Here is a 25,731-nt window from a genome sequence, read left to right on the forward strand (position 1 = left end):
GCAGAGATAACAATGCAATATTGCATCTATTTGATTTGCAGACGACTGCAGCTAAAATTGTATTTGGGCAACAATGGAAATGTGAAGAGATCCCAACAGATGAAAATGTAATTAAATAAATATTAGAATGTGCAGAAATGGATAGCTAACACTTATAATCAAGGAAAAGAAGGAAACTGAATACCTTTTGACTTGGGACTTATTTTATCAATTGCTAGCTGAAAAAATACAGGAGCTATATACAGGGAAATAGATGGATAGGATCAGTGCTATAAGAAAGGTGTGTTGAATTGGTTAAGTAAATAATATTGTTGTTATTATTATTATTGATACTACTATAATTAACATAAATGGAATGAATATTGTTGTAAACATTTTGATTATTATATCATAAAAGTATTTGTACCCAGACAATACACTGTTTGATTGAAATTGAAATTTTTATATGCTATAAAATATTTAAAAAATGGAACAAGAATACAATACTGCATCCTAACCACTGTGCCACCACAGCTCAATTGCATGTTTGGCCATATTAAGCTGTGGCCAAACATGAATTTAATTTAATCAGTTTATATATCAGTTTTGACAGAGTAATCTGCCTTGGCTATGATAGTCTTATTGTAAATTTCAAAATCAACAGTAGAAAACATAAACTGGGCAATTATAAAATGCTGAGTTGGTTTTAGAAAATAATGCTGACTTTCCCAAGTCTTTAATATATATGTAGAAGTGTAACATTTCTTACAATCCTCCTTTATTACTAAGCAATCCTTTCAACCACAGGAATGAAGTTTTGAAAACCAAGTGAAGTACAGCATATAATGCTATAAATCTCATATAAGCAGGAACGATCAGGAGAACGTCAAGCAATTTTGAGAATGTAATCAAGGTTAATGTTAATGCTCTTTTCAGTGGATGACTTTAAACTCCAAATCAAAGTGGAAGAGATGATGGTATTTAATTGTAGAGAGGTGAAGAGTAGAGAGAGGCACACTATTTCTAAACCAAGAAAAAATATGATATTGAGACCTAGACATTTTTCTTTTAACAAAAGAAAGGATCACATTTAAAGAGGATTTTATGTTGCAACCTCTCTTCAGCAAGTCTAAGCAACTTTTTTTTTAAAAAAGAGTTAAGCGTAATTCTGGAGAGGGAAGCCACTCGGTCATTTGCATTAAGGCAGCAGATGAAGTTCCAAAGAACTTCAAAAGAAAAGAAAAAATGCTGGATTCACACATCATGTTGAACCACAGCTGACAATGTGATTTGCTCAGTAAAACATAATTGGCTGAGCATGCATAACATGCTAAGTAAAACCATGATTAAGAAACACACTGCACTGAATAAAGGAACCTCTCAAACAACATTGTGGCTTCCTGTGATGTACTAATCCCAAATGAGAATTGCTCAGTGGGCTTTCAAGAAACAACAGTGTCTTTTTATCTGTATACAAATTAAGTAGTAAAGAAAAAATATGAAACTGCATAGATGATATTTATTTTTAAATGGAATCCTAAAACATCCTTTTTCTCCTCCAATTATGCCCACTTAGATCTTCCTTTTATTCTGTATTTAGGTTTCCTAATCTCATCTTTACCCATTCTGTTCTACAGTCTCACAAGCCATATGTCACTATTAATACTTTTTACTAAGACACACACAGCAAGTGGAATTATAGTAGTTATGCATCAATTTATAATTAGATTATTAAATTACTCAATCTATTACAATTAAAATAGATCTACTGTTGAGGATATAATTATATATCACACATTTAATAATCTTATTTTTGTAATATTGGCCAAAAAAATTACGTTTCATAAATCAGTCTAGAATTTTCAATCTATGCCTTCGTGTGAAATGAATCCCATATCAACTGATATATGGAAATTATTTATAGCATACTTACATATATTTCATTGTGATCAAAGCGTTGTTTGAGATTGCTGATAAAGGTTTCCTCAGTAAGGGGCTCCAGAAGAACCATATCTCCAACCCCAATCATATTGTCGAGAAGAGATGTCTTCACCTCCATTTTTGCCATTTTTTTTTACTGTAGGAAAAAAATGAGAGATTAACATTTAATATAACATTCAAATTATCACAATGGAGGAATGAAGACCTGTAATAGTTATTTCTAGTATACAGCAAAACAGGAAAAAAAATATTTGGAAAAAGATTGCTTATGGTAAGATGGATGGATAAATAAATAAAACAGAAACACTCAAGTGGATGAAGAAAATAACTATTTCCACTGTCTGCTTTTACTATATAGAAGTTGGGGAAAAACTGTTCACGAAAGTTCAAAGAGCTATTAAAATTTTGATTTCCTTATTTCTATAAATTATCGTTTGCAAAAATTAATGTATGTCTCATAAGGAAAGTCAGCATAATAACAACTAGCTTTGAAGAACTGACCCAGGATCTCTGAAAAAGAACCATCATGAAATAACACTTACACAATTTGTTCACAAAGTTTAGACCGTACATAACATCTTAGTAATTACAGATCTATACCCATGGCAATTATTTTCTTGAAGACTATATATGCCTAAACCCCAAGCACTGATTGGTAAATTCAGAACTACCTCTAAAATTCTGACTTGGCGCATATGCTGCTTTCTTGATCTTTCATTTTAGTACAACTCAATAAGAGCGTGAGAAAGTAAAGGCAATAATTATAACAATTCAATCCAGGATTGTAAATGAATTCCTAGATATTCCTTGCTTCTCTGACTGTATCTGACTAGGGTCTTCATTTGTAACTCCAACTTATGTTAAGTTATGTTAAGGTCATGCATATTAAGTGGTTTTCTATTGTTGTGGCAAAACTACTCATGAGCACATGGCACAGATAGACCTACTGAGATCTGAATCAGAGCAGGTAGTATGAAGTGCAAGAAGAAAAGCCAGCAAGAAATATCCAGGGAATTCCAAAGAAAAGGGTCTTGTATGTGGGGACAGAACTCCCCAAAAGTGTAAACTGACCCCAGTGATAAATAATGGAAAGGAGACTATGGATTGGGAGAAGGGAAGATTTAAGAGGCAACTCCAAGGGTGAACAGAAGAAAAAAGGCAAATTGCAAATGCATGATCTAACTCAAGCTCCAGCTAAATACAAATGAAATACAAATTAAATACAAAAGATCCCATATTTCTTTTGTTTGCCTTCCCTTTTTCTTTTCATTTGCATTTATTTATTTATTTATTTACTTGTTTATTTATTTATTTTTGTCAATTGCTTACAAGATAATAGGAATAAGTAAAAACATAGTTATGAATACATGGATACATATAAGAAAAATAAAAAAAGAAAAGAAACAATAGGACAGGGACGGTAGGCATGTTGGTGCGCTTATGCACGCCCCCTACAGACCTCTTTGGAAAGGGGTGAGGTCAATAGTAGACAGTCTAAGGTTAAAGTTTTTGGGGTTTGGGGAAGAAACCACAGAGTCAGATAGAGTATTCCAGACTGACCACTCTGTTGCTGAAGTCGTATTTCCTGCAATCAAGTTTGGTGCGATTAACCTTGAGTTTGTGTCTATTGTTTGCTCTTGTGTTATTATGGTTGAAGCTGAAGTATTCATTGACAGGTAGAACACTGCAATGTATAATTTTATATACTATACTTAGATCGGACCAAAGGCGGCGTAGTTCTAGGTTTTCTAGGTCTAGAATTTCGAGTCTGGTGGCTAAGGTGTTCTGCAACGAGTAGAGGAGTGGAGAATTCTTCTTGTGAAATATTTCTGGACTTTCTCAACTGTGTTAATATCAGATACGTAATGTGGGTTCCAGACTGATGAGCTGTATTTGAGTATTGGTCTAACAAATGTTTTGTATGCTCTAGTTATTAGTGTAATATTACCAGAGAAAAAGCTACGTAAGATTAGGTTAACAACTCTTAATGCCTATTTGGCTATGTAGTTACAGTGGGCTCTAGCACTTAGATCATTAGAAATGAGTACTCCAAGATCCTTGACAGAGTTTGGATCATCAACAAGGTCTTGACTATTTAGCCTGTATTTTATTTTCTGGATTATTATTTTTTTTGCCAATATGTAGGACAGAGCATTTATTTGTTGAGATTTGAAGTTGCCATTTGTTTGACCATTCTGATACATAGTCAAGGTCTTTTTGAAGGGTAGCAGTATTGTCTGTGGTGTTGAATAGCTTTATCATCAGCGAAGAGAACGCAGTTGCTCTTAATATGATCACAGAGGTCATTTATGTAGAGTATGAAAAGAGTTGGTCCTAGAACACTGCCTTGGGGGACACCACTGTTAACAGGTACAGAATTTGATAGGAAGCTCCCAATTTTGACCATTTGTTGTCTGTTTAACAGGAATGCTTCTATCCAGTTATGTAGGTGTCCAGAGATACCATAAGATTTTAGTTTCAGGAGTAGTTTGTCGTGTACCGCTGAATCAAAGGCTTTACAGAAGTCTATGTAGATTTGTCTATTGCTTTGCCCTGATCGAGTTGTGTGGTCCATATGTTTTTGCAGTGTAAGAGTTGCAGATTACATGATAGTTTTTTCCTGAAACCAAATTGTTTATTAGAGAGTAGGTTGTTTTGTTTCTAAGTGGAGGATGATGGATTGGTTGATTCTTTTGATTGATTCCATGACTTTGCAGGTGACGCAGCATAAAGAGATTGGTCTGTAATTTTCAACTAGGCTGGGGTCTTCCCTTTTTGAAGATGGGGATGAACATGGCTTGTGACCATAGTTTTGGCAAGGAGCTGGTCCTGAAAGATTTTTCAAAGATTATGCTTAGAGGTTCGGCTATGGCAGTGGATAGCTTTTTTAAGAAGTAGGCACATATTCCGTCCAGTCCAATAGATAGAGATGGTTTTAGATTGCGTAGTGCTTTTTCAACATTGTCTTCTGTAGAATCAATATGCATTAGATCATTGTAGTTATCTGTGGTTCGACTAGGAAATACTGGGCATGATCCATTGCTGTTTACAAATAGATTGTGTTAAAGAGGTTGGCTTTAATAGCGTTGTCGTTGCAGTCTTTGCCATTAGGTCCTTTCAGGGGTGGGATGGACCTTGAGTCTTTTAGTTTGTTGTTTACAAAATTGTAGAAAGTGTAGGTGGAATTGGTGCATAGAAGGTTTTCTTCTTGTTTAATGTGATAATTAGTGCATTCAGTTTTTATCTGATGGCATAAATTTTTGTATCGGCTTTTGAAGTTGGCAACATGACCAGATTTGTTTTTCTGCCAAAGTGATTTCTTTTTGGATTGAAGCTTCCTTATTGTTATGGGTAATTTGTTTTTTCTGGTTTTGGGAGTTGTTAATGGTACATATAGTTTGATGGCTCTTTTGACTTCAAGTAAAAATATGTTGTAATGGTCTTCTACAGTATTGCATCCAGTGAATAGAAATTGCCAATCAAGGGATGAGAGATCGTTGTTTATAAGATCATAGTTGCCTTTTTTGAAGTTATGATTGGGGATTCCGTCATTGTGATGATTTTTGTGTGGATGTATGTTGAGACAAAAGTCAATCATGCTGTGGTCACTGTTGGAAAAGGGTTCTTTAATTTGTATTCCATAAATTGAATTCAAACTATTGCAGAAGATGAGATCGAGGCAGTTGTTAAGTCTAGTGTTGTTGGTTACTAGTTGTTCTAGTCCCAGATTTGTTACTGCATTGTAGAAGGTTGCATGTGTGGGTTCAGTTGTACATTCGTTAAGGGTCCAGTTAATATGAAGTAGATTGAAGTCACCAAGAAAGATAAAAGCGTGTGGGCAGGATGCTGCCCATGTTAGTAGTGTATTTAGCTTGTTTGCATGTTCGATGTCATAATCAGGGGCTCTGTAACATAGTAAGAACCGAAATGTTATATTTAAAGACAGTTCACAGACGATGGTCTCAGGAATAGCAAGCTCCTGGGTCACTTGGATGTTTTTTAGATGTAGGGACTTTTTATAGAAGATAGCAACACCACCTCCTCTACGGATTTCACAATCTGATCAGTAAACATGATAGTCTATTACTGTGGTAATGGAGTCAGGGAGATGCGTTGAGCCATGTTTCACAGACAAATATAATGTCGAATTTAGCCGTATTTAGTAAAAAGAGAAATTCAGGTATTTTATTTACAAGGCTTCTTGCATTGAGTAGCTTGCATTTAAGGCCAGTTGTGGTTGGAATAAAGGTAGTTAGGGGCATGCGTGGCTAGTTTTGAGTGATGTTGAATTGGATGGGGCGGGGTTGGATGTGGAGTTGTGGGTTGTGTGACTTTCTTTTGATGCAATCAGCTCGGTAGTCAATGTATGGGTCCTTTTCTCCATTGTCTAGATGGTTTTTGAGTTCTGCGTGGAGTTCACGGGAGTGGATTCTTTGCAATATGGATAAGTCTGGTCTTGAGTGAAGTTTTTTGTGGTTGGGATTTGTTTTTGCAATGGCGTTTATTGTATGAATAAATATGCATTTGCTAGACTCATTTTTGCATACAACTCTAAAAAATCTTGGGGCCAAGTGCCGTCATTGGATTTGTACCCAGGGCCATCTCTGGTTATTTCGATGATATCTTCAGGAGAGATGTTTGTTGTATTTGAGTTGCTTATGATATAGTGAACTTTGGTGATGTCATCTGATTCATTGGTGTCTTTGACACCAAATAAGATGGCATTTGGACATTTCTGTTCACATTTCATGATGTCTTTGATGAGTAAGGGGATATTATTTGTGGAATTATTTGATGGTATAGTAATTGTTTGTGGCTGTGGTTTGGTGGTTATTTTTGGTTGCAGTTGTGATTGTAGTTGAGATAGTGGTTGTGGTTGTTATGGGATTTGATTTTGAGCTGATAGGTAACAATTCTATTGAGTTTCAATCCATTGTTGATATCAATACCACCTAGTACAAACTAGTAGGCAAAGAGGCAGGATGCTGAGTGTCAGCCTGGACAGCCACCACTGATGCAGCTATCAAGGCAAAGAAGTCCTTCTTTACCCAGATCAAGCACCAAAACGTCAAGAAAAAAAGGATGTTCCCTCAGAGTCAGGAACTTAGTGCACCAGATAAACCATTTTCAGCAAACAGCAACTGCATATGTAGTATTCTAAAGTCCTGGTGGCTCTTACATAACTGCTAACATTTTGTTGTATTATCAAAAAGTAAAAAATTAACCATCTTTCCAAACAAAACCCCCAAGAAAGCATTAATTTCTACATGATGCTGATATAGTTATATTTTTAGCTGTTCCTTCAATTCAGCTTCAGAAAAAACAGCAAATTATTAGACCACATATATATAATTTAGAGTAAGTATTCATACTGGAATATTCAATATTCCATTACTATATGAATATTCAAACATGTGAATCAGAGTCTTAATGCATCTTAAGTATGTTTATTATTGTTTACATTTGCAATACATTTATAGTTCTTCATCAGGTACCTGAATTATTCTGACACAAAGAGATGAAATGCACCTGTATAAATCATTCAACAAGGAAAGCATCCCTTTGGTTTCTATTCAGTAATAATCATGTGTGTGCATGCCCTAAAATCACTTCACAGTTTTGAGTAGGGACCCTGAGGGCACTTCAAAGTGCTTCAATTTATGCTCTGCATAGGGTCTAGTGTTTATTCAAACACATTGTAGTGCAGGAAAAGAACAATGAAATGGACACAAAAGGGAAGTACAGGAGTAATTGGATTCATATATTTTACTTTGTTGGTGTGACACAGATTTTTGGCCATTGGTTAGACAATTAATATTTCTTATTAATTCTTCAATGACTCACAGATATCCTTCTCAATGAAAAATACAGTTTGTACAGCAAAGTAAAACATACAGCATTGACATATTATGGAATAGCGCAGATACCAATTCACAGTTTTGATCCATGCACTCAGTAAGAGTAAAACTTACTTTAAATTCAACCTATAATTAACAAAAGTAAAATTAGAGAAATGTGTTCCCCCGAGACACATTAGCTTGGACTAGGATAACGTATTTTGTACTATATATCTTGTTTGTTTCTGTTAATGATGCACTAAGTAGATTTGCATTCAGTACTGCAAAGCCATATGCAAAGAATATGCAAGCCAGCTAAATATGTTTCATGTTTTTTTCCTAAATATGTATTTTTACAAACTCTGCTTCCTGCTAGTGGAACATTACATGTTTTTTGGGACGCGGTTTTCTTCAATAAAATCCTATCTTACAATACATTAGAATCACAGCAAATAAGATGAGCCAAATGTTGTACCCCTTCCCACACTCATCCTTGAATGCCAAGCCATGTGCATGTTGTAGAGCAGGGGTGTCAAGCTCGATTTCATCAGAGTTGTGTTTGACCTTGGGGGGCTGGGGTGGACATGGCCAGTTCAATGTCACTCGTGTTGGGGGAGCCTGTGGTGATCTAAGTACTCTGCCAGCAGGCTCCTAAGCTCTGTTTTTGGCCGTGACAGCCTCCTGCAACCCTCTGCCAATGAAAATGGAGCTCCATTTTCACTGGCAGAGGCACCAAGGGCCAATCCTTTGCTGTTTCCAGAGTGGCCCTGCAGGCTAGATCTAAGCACCCTGTAGGCTGAATGCAGCCCACAGGCCTTGAGTTTGACACCCCTGTTGTAGGGTATGGGCTTTGCAAAGTATCTGAAAAGTGTGCATGAGCACATATGAAGCCTCTCTCTTTTAACTATTAAAGGTTCTAGGTCCTTTGCAAGGCTTAGATGGATCCTTCAGTAGTTGTCCCTGCCAAAATAACAGTGGAATAGTGGAGGCCCGCTTACACTGAAGTAAAGCTCCAGGAAATACAAATCTGAACAAAGGGCTGATCTTAAATTGGATTCTTCTTGCCTACAAGAGATAATTAAAACAGCGAAAAGTTGAATGTCCATTATAAACTTATTTACTAACGCCTTAGAAAATAAGATTATAATGGACATTAAACTTTTCACTGTTTTAATTATCAAACCCCAAATATGGTGCAAAGTTGAACATACAACAATTGAAAGAAGCTGTGCTTGACAGGGTAACATGGCGAATATTTGCCTATAAAGTCACCAAAAAATTACTTATTTCCAACCACAATATGGTTATAGGTTGTATCAATATTTTTCAGCAATGTGAGTCAATGTGGGCTCTAAGTTCCATAAAAGGGAGGCTGTAGTGATGACAAAGCTACAAACTATAACAAAAATGTGATCCACTGCATTAAAACCCACTGCATTATGCTCCAGTAAACTGTGGTTTCATTACGATATAGTTCCATTTTATTCTACTTTAGTCAGACACCATTTAAAGTAACATGATCAGTATAAGACACCATACTTTTAAAAAGATTCGGAGAAATTGAAAAAAATCAGAAAAGGGGAATATAGATGATCAAAAAATTAAATTAAATCCCATGAAGAAACACTAAAGGATGTATTTACATAAATTATACCTGAAAGGACATCATATGGAATTACCAATTGTGTTCTCTGTTGTTTGAGTGCAGGACACTCAAAGAACAGAATGATGGATTCCAATTGCACATTAGGAAAAAAAAAACACCTTCCTAACATTAGATATGTTCAAGTATAGGCAAAACAGCTATGTCTCTGGAACTGTTTAGCCGAGATTTCTGCAATGATAAAACTTCAATGGCTTTATGGATGCCTACTAATTCTAAGGCTTTACAAATCTATGTGCATGTTTTTTATATTAACACTGCAGTAGGTAATCATTTTTTGGCTATTGAACTTTTCAAGTTCTGGTAGGTCAAAGGGTCTCCCTTCCCCTCTTTCCAAAAAATATTTCATGTCACTGGATGAGCCCAGGCAAATCACATGGCCAGATGGCTTCACTCTTCATAGAATAATATTTTGAACTGTTAAGAAAAATGTTGCAGGCAAAGGTGTTTTAGCATTATTAAAAGTATTCACCATTCAATGGTGTTTGTGGATTTCTTTGACCTTGCCTTAAAAAAAAAAAATCAACAATTATCACAGCATCTCTATGGCAATGTTCAGACCAGAGAACAAAGGGCTACAAAAGTTTCCTTGAGCTGGCGGAGGAAAAACTAACCTAAAATAAGAAGATCAATCAGATCAATACACATGAGCTGCTTTTCTTTAAACCCCATTAAACTAATTCAGTGTCATAGTGGAACAGTTCTTTATTCCGATACGTACAAAAGCAAAAATAGAGGCATAGCCATCAACATTCAGGAATGTTGAGTAAAGGTGTTTAGGAACATCTTCAGAATGCTAATTTAAAGCAGATTCAGCCTTTTAGTGGCTACAAATCATCAGATAAAAATCATTCCCCCAGCGTTATCTTCTACTGAGTGAGTGCAAAAGCCATTTTTATCAGATATAATATTAATGCATGCAGATATTAAAAGTACAAATGTTAATTCTCCTCCCTTGATGGTTTCTACAGGTTTTTTTTGGTCTTATCACCAAATGATGGTTATATTCAAATGATATGTATGAAAAGAATCATCACAAGGCTTGAGCTCTTCAGCTCTTTTCTATCGTCTTATGATACCGTGATAGTAAACTTTAAGTTACACCATTTTAAGATTAAAGCTAAATGGCAATCTAGCTTTTGATCTATGCTTCAAAGGTTACATTTGCATTCCTCTTGCAGAAAAGAAATACATATGGTCTCTGGAATGATATTTCCCCTCCCTGCCTGCTTCCCTGCTCCCCCCCCAGATCTATCTGATTCCTTGAAAGCCTCGAAAATAAAGCTGCTCATCCAACCCACAAGGTAAGATAGATATGCTCTACTACTTACATGTAGTTTATCCAGCATCCACAGAGCATTGCATATTTTATCTTGTACTTTGTAGATTTTACACTTACATATATATATATATATATATATATATATATATATATATATATATATATATATATATATATATACATACATAAACATACACACATATATACATATGTGTACACACACACACACACACACACACATGGTGGCAAAATTTAACATGACTACCAGTAGTAAGACAAAGATTGTAGGAGAAAGGAGTTGTATACCAGTTATGACATTTCAGCCAATCTGTACCATTAAGTTACAGTATTTTTTAGGTTAGATCTCATTCCTACAAGATAATACAATATTCAATACTGAGATTTTTCTTTCAATAGATTTGAAAAATTAATAAAGCTCTTTCTGCCTTCCCTGTATTATTTCAGATGAAAATTACACCCAGCAAACATCACCGTGTACAATCTATCTATAATGGTCACAGACCAAGGTATTCTATTTTATTCCTTCAGCTTGATGCTTATTAAAACATCTTAGAAATCAGTATTTCCTATCAATATATCCCAGAATTCTGGGAACTGAGTTCCACATATCTTAAAGTTGCCAACATTGAAAAACACTGGAAATGTATAAAAATTATCTAGCAATTATCAAATTGCTCAAGTACACCAACACTTGAGCAATTTTGTTAATAAACACCTGCCTGCATATGCATGACAGACTGAATTACAAACAAAATGTTAGTGAAAACATAATCCCAAAATTAAACCAGGTCAGAGTAACAGCAATTTTTGGTTTGCAAAATTCAGCCATGAAATATGTAATGTAAAGGTTGCTTTTTCATTACTTACCAATCCATGGTTAACTGAACTAAAATGATCACACAATATACTAAATTCACAGGGATGGTTTGTATTTATAATTAAGCCATGTGATTACTATTTAAAATTCAGTATCAGTTGACGCATGTTCCCTGAGTATTTAACTACCCTACCCAAATAAGCAAACAAAAAATGGTGCACTATTCAAATCAAACAAGTCTTTATTACGGTCAAAGATCAGCACAATGATGCACTATGAAAAGTGATGCTAGTTCCACTATGTTTATAAGAAAAAGAAAGAAAGGACATCCATTTAATATTACTTTTTAATTTTATCATTACAATATCAAACATTGTTCTACGGGCGAGCATCGGTCTGGTCTGGAGTTCCCGCCACGACATGTACCCCTTGTAAGGACCTGTCTGCCGCAGGCTGCTTCCACTGAGGCAAAGGTGTCCAGTCTATAGTGTCAGATGAACAGCGACAATGATGACCATGTCGCCACCTGACAAATCTCCTCCACAGAGGCCTGTGTCGCCCAAGCTGGCATCGTGGCCTTGCTCCTGGTAGAGTGTGCCGTAATCCTTCTGGGCATCGGGAGGGCCTGGAGCTCGTATGTCAATACAAGCCCTCAGCCAGTGTCCAACAGTGGAAGGCGTAACCTTATATCTCAGAGTCGACGGTTGAAAAGATACTAACAGGGACTCAGTCTTCCTGATAAAAGCGGTTCATTTGATGTGAATGTGGAGGGTCCTCCTCACGTCCAAGGTATGCCATCTCATCTCCAGAGCATGCTTAGGCTCTGGACAGAAATCAGGCAAGATCAACTCCTGCGAATGATGGAACAAGGAGTTCACTTTAGGTAGAAAGGCAGGGTCCAGCCGCAGAAACATCCTGTTCTGATGGAAAACACACAGGTCCTTCCTCACCAATAAGGCCACCAACTCCGAAATCCTTCTGGCTGATGTAATGGCCACCAGGAACACCATCTTTTACCTCAGAAGGCGCAGGCTGGCCTCTCGAAGTTCAAATGGTGCCACAGTCAGAGCCTGTAATACTTTTGGTAGGTCCCAGGTGGGATACCGGTGCACCACTGGTGACTTCAGGTTTGTGGCACCCCTAAGAAAGTCTCTCACTCTAGGGTGCTGGGCGAGAGAGGTCAGGTTCTCGAATGACACCACTGAAGCCAAGGCTGCCACTTCCGTCTCAAAGCATTCGGTGATAGACCGCTGTCTAGACCGTCTTGCAGAAATTCCAGAATATCTGCCACCAACACTGAAGTGGGTTCAATCTATCATCTTGAACACCAACCACAGAAATTCTTCCACATTGCATCATAAATCCTAGCCGTGGAAGGCCATCTGGCTGCTGGAATCATCCGTATGACCTTTGTGGAGAACTTCTCCAATCTCAGAAAGTTTCTGCTCAAGTGCCAGATAGTCAACTGTAGCTACAGGGGCCCTGGATGTTTGATGGGACCCTGAGGGAGAGATTCTATCCAGGGGAATGCTCCAAGGCCTGGAAATTGACAGGCTTACCAGATCAGCAAACCACGGTCATCTGGGCCAGTGTGGAGCTAGTAGCAAGACCTCCACCCTCTCCAACAGCACCTTCCTGATTGTACCTGAAATCAGGGGAAGTGGGGGAAAGGCATACAACAGGCCACGGGGCCACGGACAGCGCAGTACGTCGACCCCTTCCACCCCTAGTGCTGGGAACTTTGCAAGTAATCTTGGAAGTTGAGTGTTCGACGGACAGGCAAAGAGGTCCAGAATTAGATGGCCGAAATGCTCCGAAGGCTCCTTGAAAAGACTGGGATGCAGGCACCACTCCGACTGGTCAACTGTGGCCCTGCTTAGCCAGTCTGCCTGCACATACTCACAAGATGTGCTCTGCCCACATCAATAGTAGATGTCTCTCTGCCCAAAGGCACAGTAGGGTCACTTCCTGCATTAGGGACCTGAACCTGGTGTCCCCTTGCTGATTGATGTGGGCCTTGGTGGCCACATTGTCTGTGAGGAGGAGAATAGGCTATCCCAAAACCTCCTGCTGGAATCCTTTGAGGACCAATCGAGCTGTCCTGAGCTCCAGCCAGTTGATATTGTGACACAGCTCCTCTTGCGTCCACCGCCCCTGAATCACCTGTGATCCCAGATGGCCCCCCCAACCAAACAGGCTGGCATCAGTTGTGATGGCCACTCTTCAAGATTCCTTGAAGCAACAACCCCAAGTGATAGCCTGGGACTGCCATCAACAGAGTGAGTGAAGTACCCTTGGTGGCACTTGAATCCTCGCTGTTGAATTGCCCCAGCCCGCCTTTTGATAGGGAAGCAGAAACCACTGCAGGGACCATGTGTGAAATCGCGCCCAGGGAACTATGGCAATACAGGAGATCATTTTGCCCAGGATATGAGACAGCAATGCATGAGGAGCCCCTCTGGCTCTGACCAGTCAAAGCCTTGATGCTGCCGCATCACTCCTGAAAGAGGTGTCTGGTTGAGGTGTCTATAAGCGACCCCAAATGTACTAGCCAGGTCGAGGGAACCAAATGACACTTGTCCATGTTTATTGAGAAGCCATCAGGATATCGTCCAAGTAGCACTGGATCCTGATGGGAAGGGTTCTGAGGTATGCTGCCACCGCTGCCAGGATCTTGGTAAACGTTCGAGGAGCCAATGACAAGCCAAACAGGAGGGCCATGTACTGAACATGGTGGCTGGCATAGCAAAAGCACAGGAATTTTCGGTGATTTAGATGAACAGGCAAGTGGAGGTAAGCCTCTGTCAGATCCATAGAAGTCAAGAAGTTTCCCTCCTGAATCCCTTCCAGAATGGAATGGAGGGAATGCATCTTGAATCTTCTGTAGACCAGATGCCTGTTGAGTCCCCTGACATTTAGAATCATTCTCCACTCCTCTGGAGGCCTTTGAGATAATGAATAACATCGAACAGAACCCCTGCCCCCTCTGCTGCACAGGCACTGGTTGGATGGCCCGAATATCCAGTAAATGCTGAATTACTGATTCCATGAGGTCCCTCTTTGCCGGATCTCTGGAAACAGGGCAGCGGATGAAACATTTTGGGGGTGAAGAGACACAAATGTGGTCTCCGAACTACTGGGTAGGGAGTAAACCCCCAGTGTGACCCACTGTCTCCTGATCACATCTAGAAACATCTTGGGCACAGGTATGGCTTCAGCCTCTGTGGTCTCTGTAAAAATGAAGTCCTCAGGATCTGAGTCATCTTGAGAGGTATCCTGGACTACTGGCTGCTTTCTGAGGTGAGCCGTGCTCTTAGCCTTGAGTAGAGGTTTAAATAGGCTGGGATGGAATAAGCCTTTGGTGGCCAGGATGCTAGATGATTCACAGTGAAGGTAGCCTCTGGGACAGACCTTGCAGCAAGTTATTCTCCTTCTCTAGTAGCTACCGCCATATCTGCCATAGCACTTGTAGAAGGTGGGAAGTAAGAATGCAAAGGAAGGCCCTGCTTAATATATTTCTCACTAGAGCCCCATGGAGACCAGGCTTGTACGTATAGGTTACTGGGCCCTGCAATCTCCTCCGGCTGAGGCCTGTCCTCAGAAAAATGGTGAGAAAGGGTGTCAGCAGCCACTTTGGCCTCTGCTGACTGCTTCTGACACTCTAAGTCCTTTCTAGCTTTCTCAAACTCTTTCTCTGACCCAGCTGACCTGGATCCAGTTGGCATCTTCCTATCTTTAGCCTGAGGCAAAGGTGATAAAGGAGCTTTCAGTTGTGAGGAAGTTCCCTCACGGTCAGCTCCTCCAGCCTCCATTCTGACCCTAAATTTCCTGTAACTCAGTTTATTCCAAGACCGGTTCAGCAACAAGGCAGGCACTTGCAAATTGCTTTCATTTTCTGTTCTGGAAAGTCCTTTCCGCAGCTGCAGTATCGATCTGGGGCTTCTTCCAGCAAGCCAGAGGTTGCAAACAAATTGCTGAAAAGACAGTTTTACAGCTCCAAAGGCAGTCTTACAGCTCCAAAGGCAGTCTTAAGCGACACACAGCTGCCACAGCTCTCCTCTAGCCTTCAGAACTGCCAACTGGAAATAATTGTAACAAGCGCCAGAGCATTCAACAGCTGATTTGGGAGCTCGCTGCTAGCCGCAAGGCAGTCTTAAGCGGAAGCACTGCTGCCGCGGCTATTTTAGAGTATGATCAAATGATCGATCAGGGACTCCAGCCCCCTTCTGCAGCCGCAGAAAGCTTCCAGGGGGCTTCTGTTGCTTGTTCCGATGCTGTTTGGTCCTCCTCTTGTAAAGAAATTGAATGGAAGAATCCAGGGAGTAAGAAAAGTCTCTACAGTTCAGAGCCTCTGAACAGACATCTGAACGAGCTGAGACTGAGTTGAAGACTGGGGACCATTACCAGGGAGGTGTGACCTCAGAATTCAACTCAGTCTGAAGAGCACATGAGATGAGACTACCCACTCTGGATTCTCCTGTTGACTCAGTGGAGAATATAATCTTTTTCAAAGACAAACAGCAGTCTCATTTAAACAGCTCACCTGTTAATCATAGATACAGTAATCAGGAATTGTGTGCAATGAATGAGCAGATTGGTGGATTAAATTCCTCTTGTTCTTGTTGTTGTTTTTCACTTCTGTTCATTGGTATCTGATTTTTGGAGACTACCTGGATAAGTCCATGGAGTTTTCTTGGCAAGGTTTCTCAGAAGTGATTTGCCTTCGCCTCCTTCTTCCTGGGGCTGAGAGAGAGGGATCACCCCAAATTCACTCAACTAACCTTGTGCCCAAGGCAGGACTAGAACTTTAGTTGTCTGGTTTGTAGTCTTAACCACTACACCAACCTGGCTCTCCTTTATTAATAAGATAAAATCACTCACTGCAAGTGCCAAAAAAATCTGAGAATGGAAAACTGAGATAGTTGGGAAGTTCAGTTAAAATATCACCAGAAATTAACCATAAATTAATCTGTACAAGGATAAACTCTCAGTGACTACCACAAATGTAGCATCTCATATCCCTTGTTTAATATTCTATTTGTGACTCAACAGCATTCTTTCCTATTCAATTTTATGTACATCATAGATAGCATTTCAATTTTAGAAGTTTCTTGAATGCTTGAAAATGGGATAAATTCAAGTATCTGCAGCTAATACGAGATGTTTGAACTAATGAGTCAATCCCACATGGCATAAGAGTCAAATTGATGTCACTCAACTGTCATATCATCATTAGGCTATGCATAAAGTAGTCAAAGGAAATATTTATAGGAGTGTGGATAGACATGAAATAAACACTTCAGCATGATAAACTGAATATAGTAAGATCACAGTGGTATTTCTTATCTCACTTTCCTTCCAGAGATTGGATTGATATCTAGAACTTTAAAAATGCAGGCTTAACACTCCACAAATTCCTTTAGCATTTTTGCATGTTCTGATTAGCAAACAAAGGTGTAAGATCCTATTGATCTTAGAAATAGGTAGCTATCTGCTACTTTCTTCTGCTATCTGAAGCTCATTACTGAATTATCTAGTCATGTATCACCACATCCCAAGTCAGTAACTATGTTTTGTTACTGTTATTCATGTTATGTTATATCACATATTAACTATGTCATTGTTATTCCTAGCCCTGCAGCCAGTATTTTTACATAGCTACCATGGGTGACTTTTAAAACTATGTAAAAGAACCTGCCGAAGTTGACTCCTAAACCCTCTACTACTACTGCATAAGACTTGTTGAGATTGCAGCAAAATTGCTACTCCAGTTAGTAGATTTAGAAGGGTACAGAATACCCCATCTCTTGTTATTTTTACGTGAACAGCTGCACTGTGTGCAAGATGAAAAATGAGGAACCCTTAATTGCAAAGAGCAATCTAGTCCTAGGGCTGTGTCATGCTTCAGATCTGATTCCCAAAAGGGATACATGAACTCGCAGGGACATGTACGAAGCATCTGTTTGCAACTCTAAAGAGCAGCTGGGTTTTTTTAAGACTTGCAGAGAGAAGTTATGTGTGAAACACCGTGCACTCCAAAGCAGCTTTTTAAAATTTAAAGTGCTACACATCCCTGATTATGTGCCGTCAAGTCAGCGTCAACTCTTAGTGGCAACATACAGTATTGTCCATTTTTTTCATGATGATCTATCCCTAATTGGCCCTTTAGGTCTTCCAATGATCATCCCTACTTAATCCCAAAAGGAGAAGTGGGATATTTCTACATGGACTGGAACAAAATATTTTGGATTAGTTCACTTCCGCTTTTATCTGAACATCTGAGGGGCTTCAATCTGTGCAAATAATGTTCTTCTTTATTCTACTCCCAACCTCCACCTGTTGAACTGAATGATCTGACAGAGAAGTGTACTCACCTTGCATTGAATGAAAGTATGGTTCTCCATACAATCCAATACTTTGCTCAAATTATATGGAGGAGTGTATTTAGATCTCAGATTACATAGAAGAACGTGTACTTACCTAATTCTGTGTGAGTACACAAAGTTTAATATAGCAAAGCTGCATGCAGGCAAGAGAAGAACAGTGAACAGAGCTGCTGTTGCCTACCTACTGTGAAGCCCTCCAAAAATTCAGATGAGCACTTGAAGAGTGTTTAAAAGAATCATGAAACATGCCATCAAAATATTTAGGTGCTTTTTCTCTACAAGTGATTCAAAGCAAAAGTATGAAAATGGCACTGCCATTGTTAAAAATTAATACAGCATCTTTAATAATTTCTAATATATCTGGATTCGTCTGTTTTGAAAAAAAACTAAAACACAATTAACTTTAAGCAATAATAGAGAAGTTAGATATAAAAAAGACTGCATAGAAGATGCATGTATCATAATAAAATTATGACTATCTTAGGCACAGCAGACAAAAATAGATCATTTTAACTCTCAGACAGTAGGATAAAATACCATGTACAAAAAAATTACTTGAAACATAAAACTGATTGACTATGCATTTGTCTTAAAATCACCATAACTGTACGCTTTCCCGGGGAAATCTTTCTAAAATGTGCTGGAAATAAACTTGAGGCTGCTACAAATCATGATTTCCAGGATTTCATCCTTCCCTCCAAATTAATTATTTCATTCTGATTGTAATTATAAAAACAGAAAAGCTGGAACATTACAGTAGCCCATGACAGAAATGCTTGCAGAATAAAGATTAAAATTGACACAGAATACGGTTATTCCTTGATTTGTGACCAGAAATGAGCCCAAAATTTCCATTGCTAAGCACGGCAGTTAAGTGAGTTTTACCCCATTTTACAAACTTTTTTTTGCTACAGCTAAGCAAATCACTGCAATTGTTAAGTGAATCACACGGTTGTTAAGTAAATCCAGCTTCTCCCATTGACTTTTGTTGTCAGAAGCTGGCTGGGAAGGTTAGAAATGGTGATCATATGACCCCAGATCAGTACAACTGTCATAAATACATATCAGTTGCCAAGTGCCCAAATTTTGATCATGTGGCCATAGGGATGCTGCAACGGTCGCAAGTGTGACAACTAGTAAAAAAAAGTGACATAAATCACTTTTTTCCAGTTTTCACACTTTTGACTTTTGCAGCATCCCCATGGCCACATGATCAAAATTCAGGCACTACTACATCAATCACTTAGTTCAGTGCAATGGAACTTTGAAGAGCCGTTAACTGAATGGTTGTACATCGAAGATGATTTTATGTGTATGGAATACTCTTCTGAATGTTTTGAAATATTCAAGTAAATGCCAGGCTTATTGTTTTAAAAGAGTGGATAGGGGAATGTGGCATATTCTAGCTTCACCTTTATTTATCTATTTTTAATGCCCCTGGGTTCCCATAAAAATGGACGGAGATTGCAGCTGGGTACTTTACTTAGAAATGTGCTCACATGCCCAGAATTGTTTTTATATAAATCTTACATAACAGCTGTTCCTATCTATTCTGAAAGAGTTTTCACCACATGCTTTCAAAAGTCAAAAGGTAAATTGGATGTTCTGTAATATTTTACTAACAATTTGATGGAAGAGTTTGAAGGACTTTTTAAATTTGCAGATGATACATAACTGAATGGGACAATAACCACACTGCAAGACAGAAATAAAATTCAAAATGAACATATTAGGTCCCAAAAATAGATTAAAAGCAACAGGATGAAGTTCACTAAGACAAATACAAAGTTCTTAACTTCGGAACAAAAGTCAAATGTAGGATACCTGGCTTATGAAAAAAAATATCTTAGAACAGTAATTAACCACAAATCAAATTTGAGTCATTAAGTGTGACATTTCTGCTAGATAAGGCAAATGCAATTTTGGCCTGGATCAACAGAAGTATTGTTCTGAAATTGCGTGGAATAATTATTCCTCTGTTGCATTCTTCCATAGTTCAGATCAAACATCAAATATCTCTAAGAAGGATTCAGAGAAACTTGAGTGAAAGTAGAATTAGAAAGAAAGTCCTATGAGGAGAGATTGAAGATGTTTAGCCTTGAGAAAAGATGATAGAATAGAATAGAATTCTTTATTGGCCAAGTGTGGTTGGACATACAAGGAATTTGTCTTGGTGCAAATATTCTCAGTATACATAAAAGAAAAGATACATTCGTCAAGAATCATCAGGTACAACACTTAACAGTAGTAATAGGGTACAATAAGCAATCAAATCATACTAGGAAAGTCAATATAAATCGTAAGGATACAAGCAACAGAGTTACAGTCATACAATCATATGTGGGAGGGGATGGGTGATAAGGAGTGATGAGAAGATTAACAGTAATAGTAGTGCAGACTTTGTATTAGTTGTACAGTGTTGAGGGAATTATTTGTTTAGCAGAGTGATGGCTTTTGGGGAAAAAATGTTCTTGTGTCTAGTTGTTCTGATGTGCAGTGCTCTATAGCGTCGTTTTGAGGGAAAGAGTTGAAACAGTTTATGTCCAGGATGTGAGGGGTCTGTAAATATTTTCACAGCCCTCTTTTTGACTCGTGCAGTATACAGGTCTTCAATTGAAGGCAGGTGGGTAGCAATTGTTTTTTCTGCAGTCCTAATTATCCTCTGAAGTCTGTGTCTGTCCTGTTGGGTTGCAGAACCAAACCAGACAATTATAGAGATGCAGATGATAAAAGTGGAATAAATAATAACAGTGTTGCTGCTGCCATAGTGGGGAAGGATATGGGTATTCATGTTGTGGGTTTTTAATGTTATAAGCTGTTCAGAGTCACCTCTGAGTGAGTTTGATGGCCACATAAATTTGTCAAATATATAAGATAGCAGTCTTCCAGTATTTAAAAGGGTATCGCACAGAAGATAGACAAGATTTCCCCCACCTCCCCTTCCAGTGTATAACATGGCATAATGGATTTATGTGACAGAAAGATAAGATTTTGATCTATTGTTGTTTTTTTAAATTCCTGAAAATGAGCCACTGGATAATATTCCAATCACTGGGGACAGATAGGTTCCCTTCTTGGATGTTTTAGGGGAGGTAGACAGTAATGCTTAAATTTAGATTTCTACACTGAGCAAAGTATTGGCCTTGATAATCTAAAAGTCTCATTACAATCTATGATACTATTAAGAGGGCACTACCTTCTTTACTGTATACTACATTGCAGGAGAAACAGCTTTTTACAGAACACAATAACAATCACTGTCTCAGAACAAAAGTTAATCCATAATATTTAGAGTAAAACTATAGCAGAAAGCTAACCTAGAAGATCTTCATGAGCTGAGGCTAAAAGGATATTAACTGCTCTTTCCTATAAAATAAATAAGCAGTGAAGGCTTATTTATCCTTCCCATTATACTGTAACTGAAATGAATTGCTGACAAGGATCACTCTTTGCAACCATCTTTTTATTTCTTGCCTATAGAAGGATAATTGCAAACAATGTAGAGAAGGCAGGCAACTAATGATTAGAAGAAGCAAGACATGAGTGAAAAGGAGTAAGAATGATCTTACAGCTGAGTGAATGAAATTAAAAACAAAGAGGTGAGATATTTGGGTAAAAGTAAAGTGAAAGAATACTGAGAAGGTGTCCATCGGGGATTTGAATAGAAATGATAGTGACAAATCCAAAATTAGAATTGAGATAAATATCTAAATGTTTGTGAAAAGAAAATCATATATTCTATAAGGATGAACAATTGAAAGACTCAAAGTATAGACAGTGTAATTGGAGAAATGTTAACATGTGGATGTTTTGTTCACAAGGTGGTTGTGCAACTTGTTTAACAAGCATGTGAAGACTATACTTTGCCTGGTGATTGGAAGAATGGTGCTATTATTCTCCTATACAAAGGTAGCAGAACTAAATGCAGAACACTAAGAAGGAATAGTTTGTCAATGGAGCCTGGGAAAGTGTTGGGAAAAATTCTGACTGCAAGGTTTTAAAAAATGCCAAGAAGCAAAATTTGCACACTAAGTAAAGTAAGAGTTTCTGCTAGGTAGGGAATGTGTAGACCCGATTTTTGCTATTTAGCAGCTAAATAAGAAATGGATAAATGTGAGAAAGTAAATCTACTTTTGTTGATGATTGTTGATTTAGAGAAAGCATCTGATAAAGTGAATGGCTTCAATATTTTTTTTGTGTGGGTAAGCATGGAATTGAAGATTGTGCTGAATATGACAAGAGTGGTATAATAGTGGATGTAAAGCAAGGGTAAGAATAAATGGTATTCCTAGCAAATATTTCAATATCAATCATTGTGTACAGGAAGAATATGTTTTTTTTTCTTTTTATGACCGTGTAATCCCTTGATTTGGGATAGAGTTGGGGCGACTGAATGGAGCTGAACATTTACTGGCCAGATCATCTGTATTCAAATGATACTGTGCTTTTAATACAGCCAACCAGTTTTATGAAAATGAGACTTAATTTATAACAGGAAAAACATAAAACTGAATGCAATTAGAATGGGTCACTTGAGAAATATGCATTGCAAAACAAAGAGATAACATCAGGAATGAATGACTTCTAAATTAATCTAAATTGAATTAAACAATAAGTAGCCAGTACAAAAAAAAGATGTTGAGGTGAGAATGAATGAGAATCAAATCAGAGAGCTAAGAAAATGAAGGCAAATTGAATGAATAAAAAGAAGACAGAAATTGTGGCTGGATGGTATTTATGAGTTCTTCAAAAAGAAAAAGGTAATTTATTTATTTAGTATATGACACGTGATAGCTAGGGATCACGAGGTGGCTGGCTACCTCTGTGAAAGGAATATTTTCAGGTGGTGTTATTTTTACCTGCCAGTAGGCATTCTGGGGAGGCTCCTTTCTTGTCCCTGCACAGTTTATTCGCTCACAGGAATTAAACCACCAAGCAGCCAACCTCAGCGGTGCTCAAGTCCAGCGTCTTACCATGTGAGCCACTGCGCCCCTCAGAAAGGTAATGATTTTAAGGAACCAGAAACAATGTATGAATTGATGAATGAGAACTGCAGAAGCAGGAATGGTTTTCAGAAATAAAAATAATAATAATGAGTATTTAGTATGAACTAAATTTCCCTTCCTTCCTTCCTTCCTTCCTTCCTTTTATATGACTGCCCAACTTGTGTGACTCTGGGCAGCTGATATGTGTTTACATATACACACATGCACAGAAACACAGACATATTTATGCATACACACATCCATACATCCATACACACATAAGGTACAAATAATTTTAAAACCTACAATGGTCACTAAGCATAAACCCAAACAAAACAATTAAGAGAGACAGCTCAATAGGCCATCCGACCTCCTGACCCTTAGGACCTGAAGTACATCCAATGCTTTACAAAAGGCTAGCAGGCTCAGGCTCATCTGATCTGATCTGATATTTTATGCTTCAATCTTCTGAGTTACTATACTCTTTTTCTCTGCTTTGTCTAAAGTTGCTTACCTCAAAAATGAATAATATGATGGTTATATATATTAATGCATATGTAACTATAAGTTAATATGTTTTGGCAACTCTTCTTTATAAATGTAACTGATTACTCAAATTGCATTAGGTAATCAAATAATATAAACCAAATATTTCACACATAAATTCACAATGCGTTTTCCCTTAAAATTATGGTAGGTTTGTAGCTCTCAAGCACATTTTTGTAGCCTCATGAACCCTCTTCCAATATCACAGTAGTGATAAACAGAAGATTTATTTGTCAATGAAGAATGGTGGGAAAGCAAATAAAATGAGACCCATTTCATAGATGTTAAGGTACTGGACTTGGATCAAGGAGATGCTGGTTCAAATTGGTGCAGCTTGCTGATTTAGCATTGGACAGCCTCTCTTTCTAAGCCCAACTCATCTTACAGTTGTGATGAAATAAATAGCAAAGACCCATCTACAAATCCTCTTTACAAGTGATAAATTGATTGCTTTACTTTCCCTGATCTACAACTTCTCCCCTTTACTAATTTGTCACAAATATAGTTGAAATGTTTCATTACTGCCTTATTCATTTCCCAGGGATGTCTGCAACATCCCTAGCTTGAGACACTAATGCAAGAAATTTCAATCCATGAATTTCCACTAAGTTAAGACAAGATACCAACTGAATGAAAGAGAAAACAAGCAGAGCCCCAAGCAGAAACAATTTAAAGGAGGTTAACACAGATCATGATTAGATGTTTTTGATAAACAAATTGCTTATAAATCATCTGGCAGTCTTCTTAAAACAATAATAGTCTTTAGGGAAATCTTCTTAAAATGAAGAGTAGTTGATTCTCTTATAGGAAGGCACAATGGACTAAATGATGACACAAGTGTGAACAGATGGGCATGTAAGTTTTACTGACTTAATTGCAAGCCTGTCTTAATCTTTTAAATTCTTCTGTGGATGGAACAGAATGAGAGAGCGCTTGGAAAATTTTCTCACAATAGTGTTACTACACAACTAAGGAACAATGACACCTCAATTCCTTTTGACAGACATCCCCTCACATGTGGGGTAACCATCCTTTCTCAGATAATGAATAGAACTAGACCCAGTGGGCTATGTAAAAAAGCTGCACTTTAGAGGTGTGTGCATATCTGGATACAATGAGAAAGGCAATAGGAAGAAATTATATATTTGCTTTCTTAAGGAAAAGGCTTGAACTTCTGGAAGAAACACAAAAAACAGGTAAGCGTTTTGTCACAATTGCACCCCCATTCAAGGATAGGCTTGCAGAAGTCATTGTGAACAACTATTTACTGAATGGAGTTTCTGTTTGCAAAGAACTTGATAATAGCAGTTCAAAACAGAGGCAAAATACAGAGTCCGCCAGCAGCAGCAACTTTATTCACTGCCATGTTGCAGCTCAGCCAACAGAGAACTTGTTGCAACTAAATTGTTACCTCTGGATTTTACTAAAACAAATCCCCAACCAAGCACAGACATCCTGAACAAAGCGACTGTAAGGATCAAAAATTGGAAGCACACCCTAAATCGCTTCAGGGCTTAACAGACTGAAATCTAAAATCCTAGAATCTGGTTTCAATCCCTCTGCAGGCACCACACACAACACACACACACACAGTGTCCTTGAGACTAAACAAAGACCAGGCAGGCAAGAAAAGGACACCTGAGAACTAACTACTGTAATCCAAATCCAACTTTCCCTGGAGAAAATCACAAACAGCTTGCAACCTTCCTCTCAGAAAAGTGTAGATCCTTGCACCATGTTTCTTCTCCAGCTTCACTTAAACGTTCAGGAAATGCACTCTAAATTGTCCCTCCAGATCTCACCTGCTCTTCTAACATCCAAACCACCTACCTACGTCTTCCCTACCACCCCATATACTCAGCCCCTGTCCCTCCTCTTTCACCCCCAATTCTCTATTCCCATCCTCTCTCCCTGGATCCCATCTTGCATTCCTGAAACCCATTCGTCAGCCCTGCAAGGTTTTTATGCCATTCCATCTCCTGTTTCCTGCCCACCAGTTTAATTGTCGCCCATGTACCGCAGAATAAAGACGGTCCTCAGTCTAGGCGGTCCCCTGCTCTTCCTCCCCTCAAACCCCCTTCTCTCCCCTCTTCTGCAAAGTCGTCCCCTTCGTTATTCCAAAAGTCCCTGCCTAAATCACTGCAGCTTTCTGCTTCCTTTGCCAGCGCTGCCTCTTAGCAAGACCTTTAACCCAGAAGGCTCCGAGACATCGTCCCTGCTCCTCCTCCTCCCCCGCTTTCTGGCGCCAAATCTTCGTTCTGTGGCCACTAGTTT

At 38.3% G+C, this 25,731-nt stretch overlaps 1 protein-coding gene across 1 annotated transcript in view; it reads right to left on the minus strand.

Annotated features, from left to right (window-relative positions):
- The window catches only part of MYO1B (myosin IB), a 134,324-nt gene that overhangs the window by 108,107 nt on the left and 486 nt on the right, over positions 1-25,731 (minus strand). The window contains 1 exon segment of the mRNA XM_087949548.1: positions 1,913-2,056. Within this exon segment, the coding sequence (XP_087805674.1) occupies positions 1,913-2,047 (135 nt within the window). The 5' untranslated portion in view covers positions 2,048-2,056.

This window comes from Notechis scutatus, chromosome 1, assembly GCF_049901735.1.
Source record: "Notechis scutatus isolate UNSWTSFEM ecotype Mainland chromosome 1, rNotScu1.2, whole genome shotgun sequence".
NCBI lineage: Eukaryota > Metazoa > Chordata > Lepidosauria > Squamata > Elapidae > Notechis > Notechis scutatus.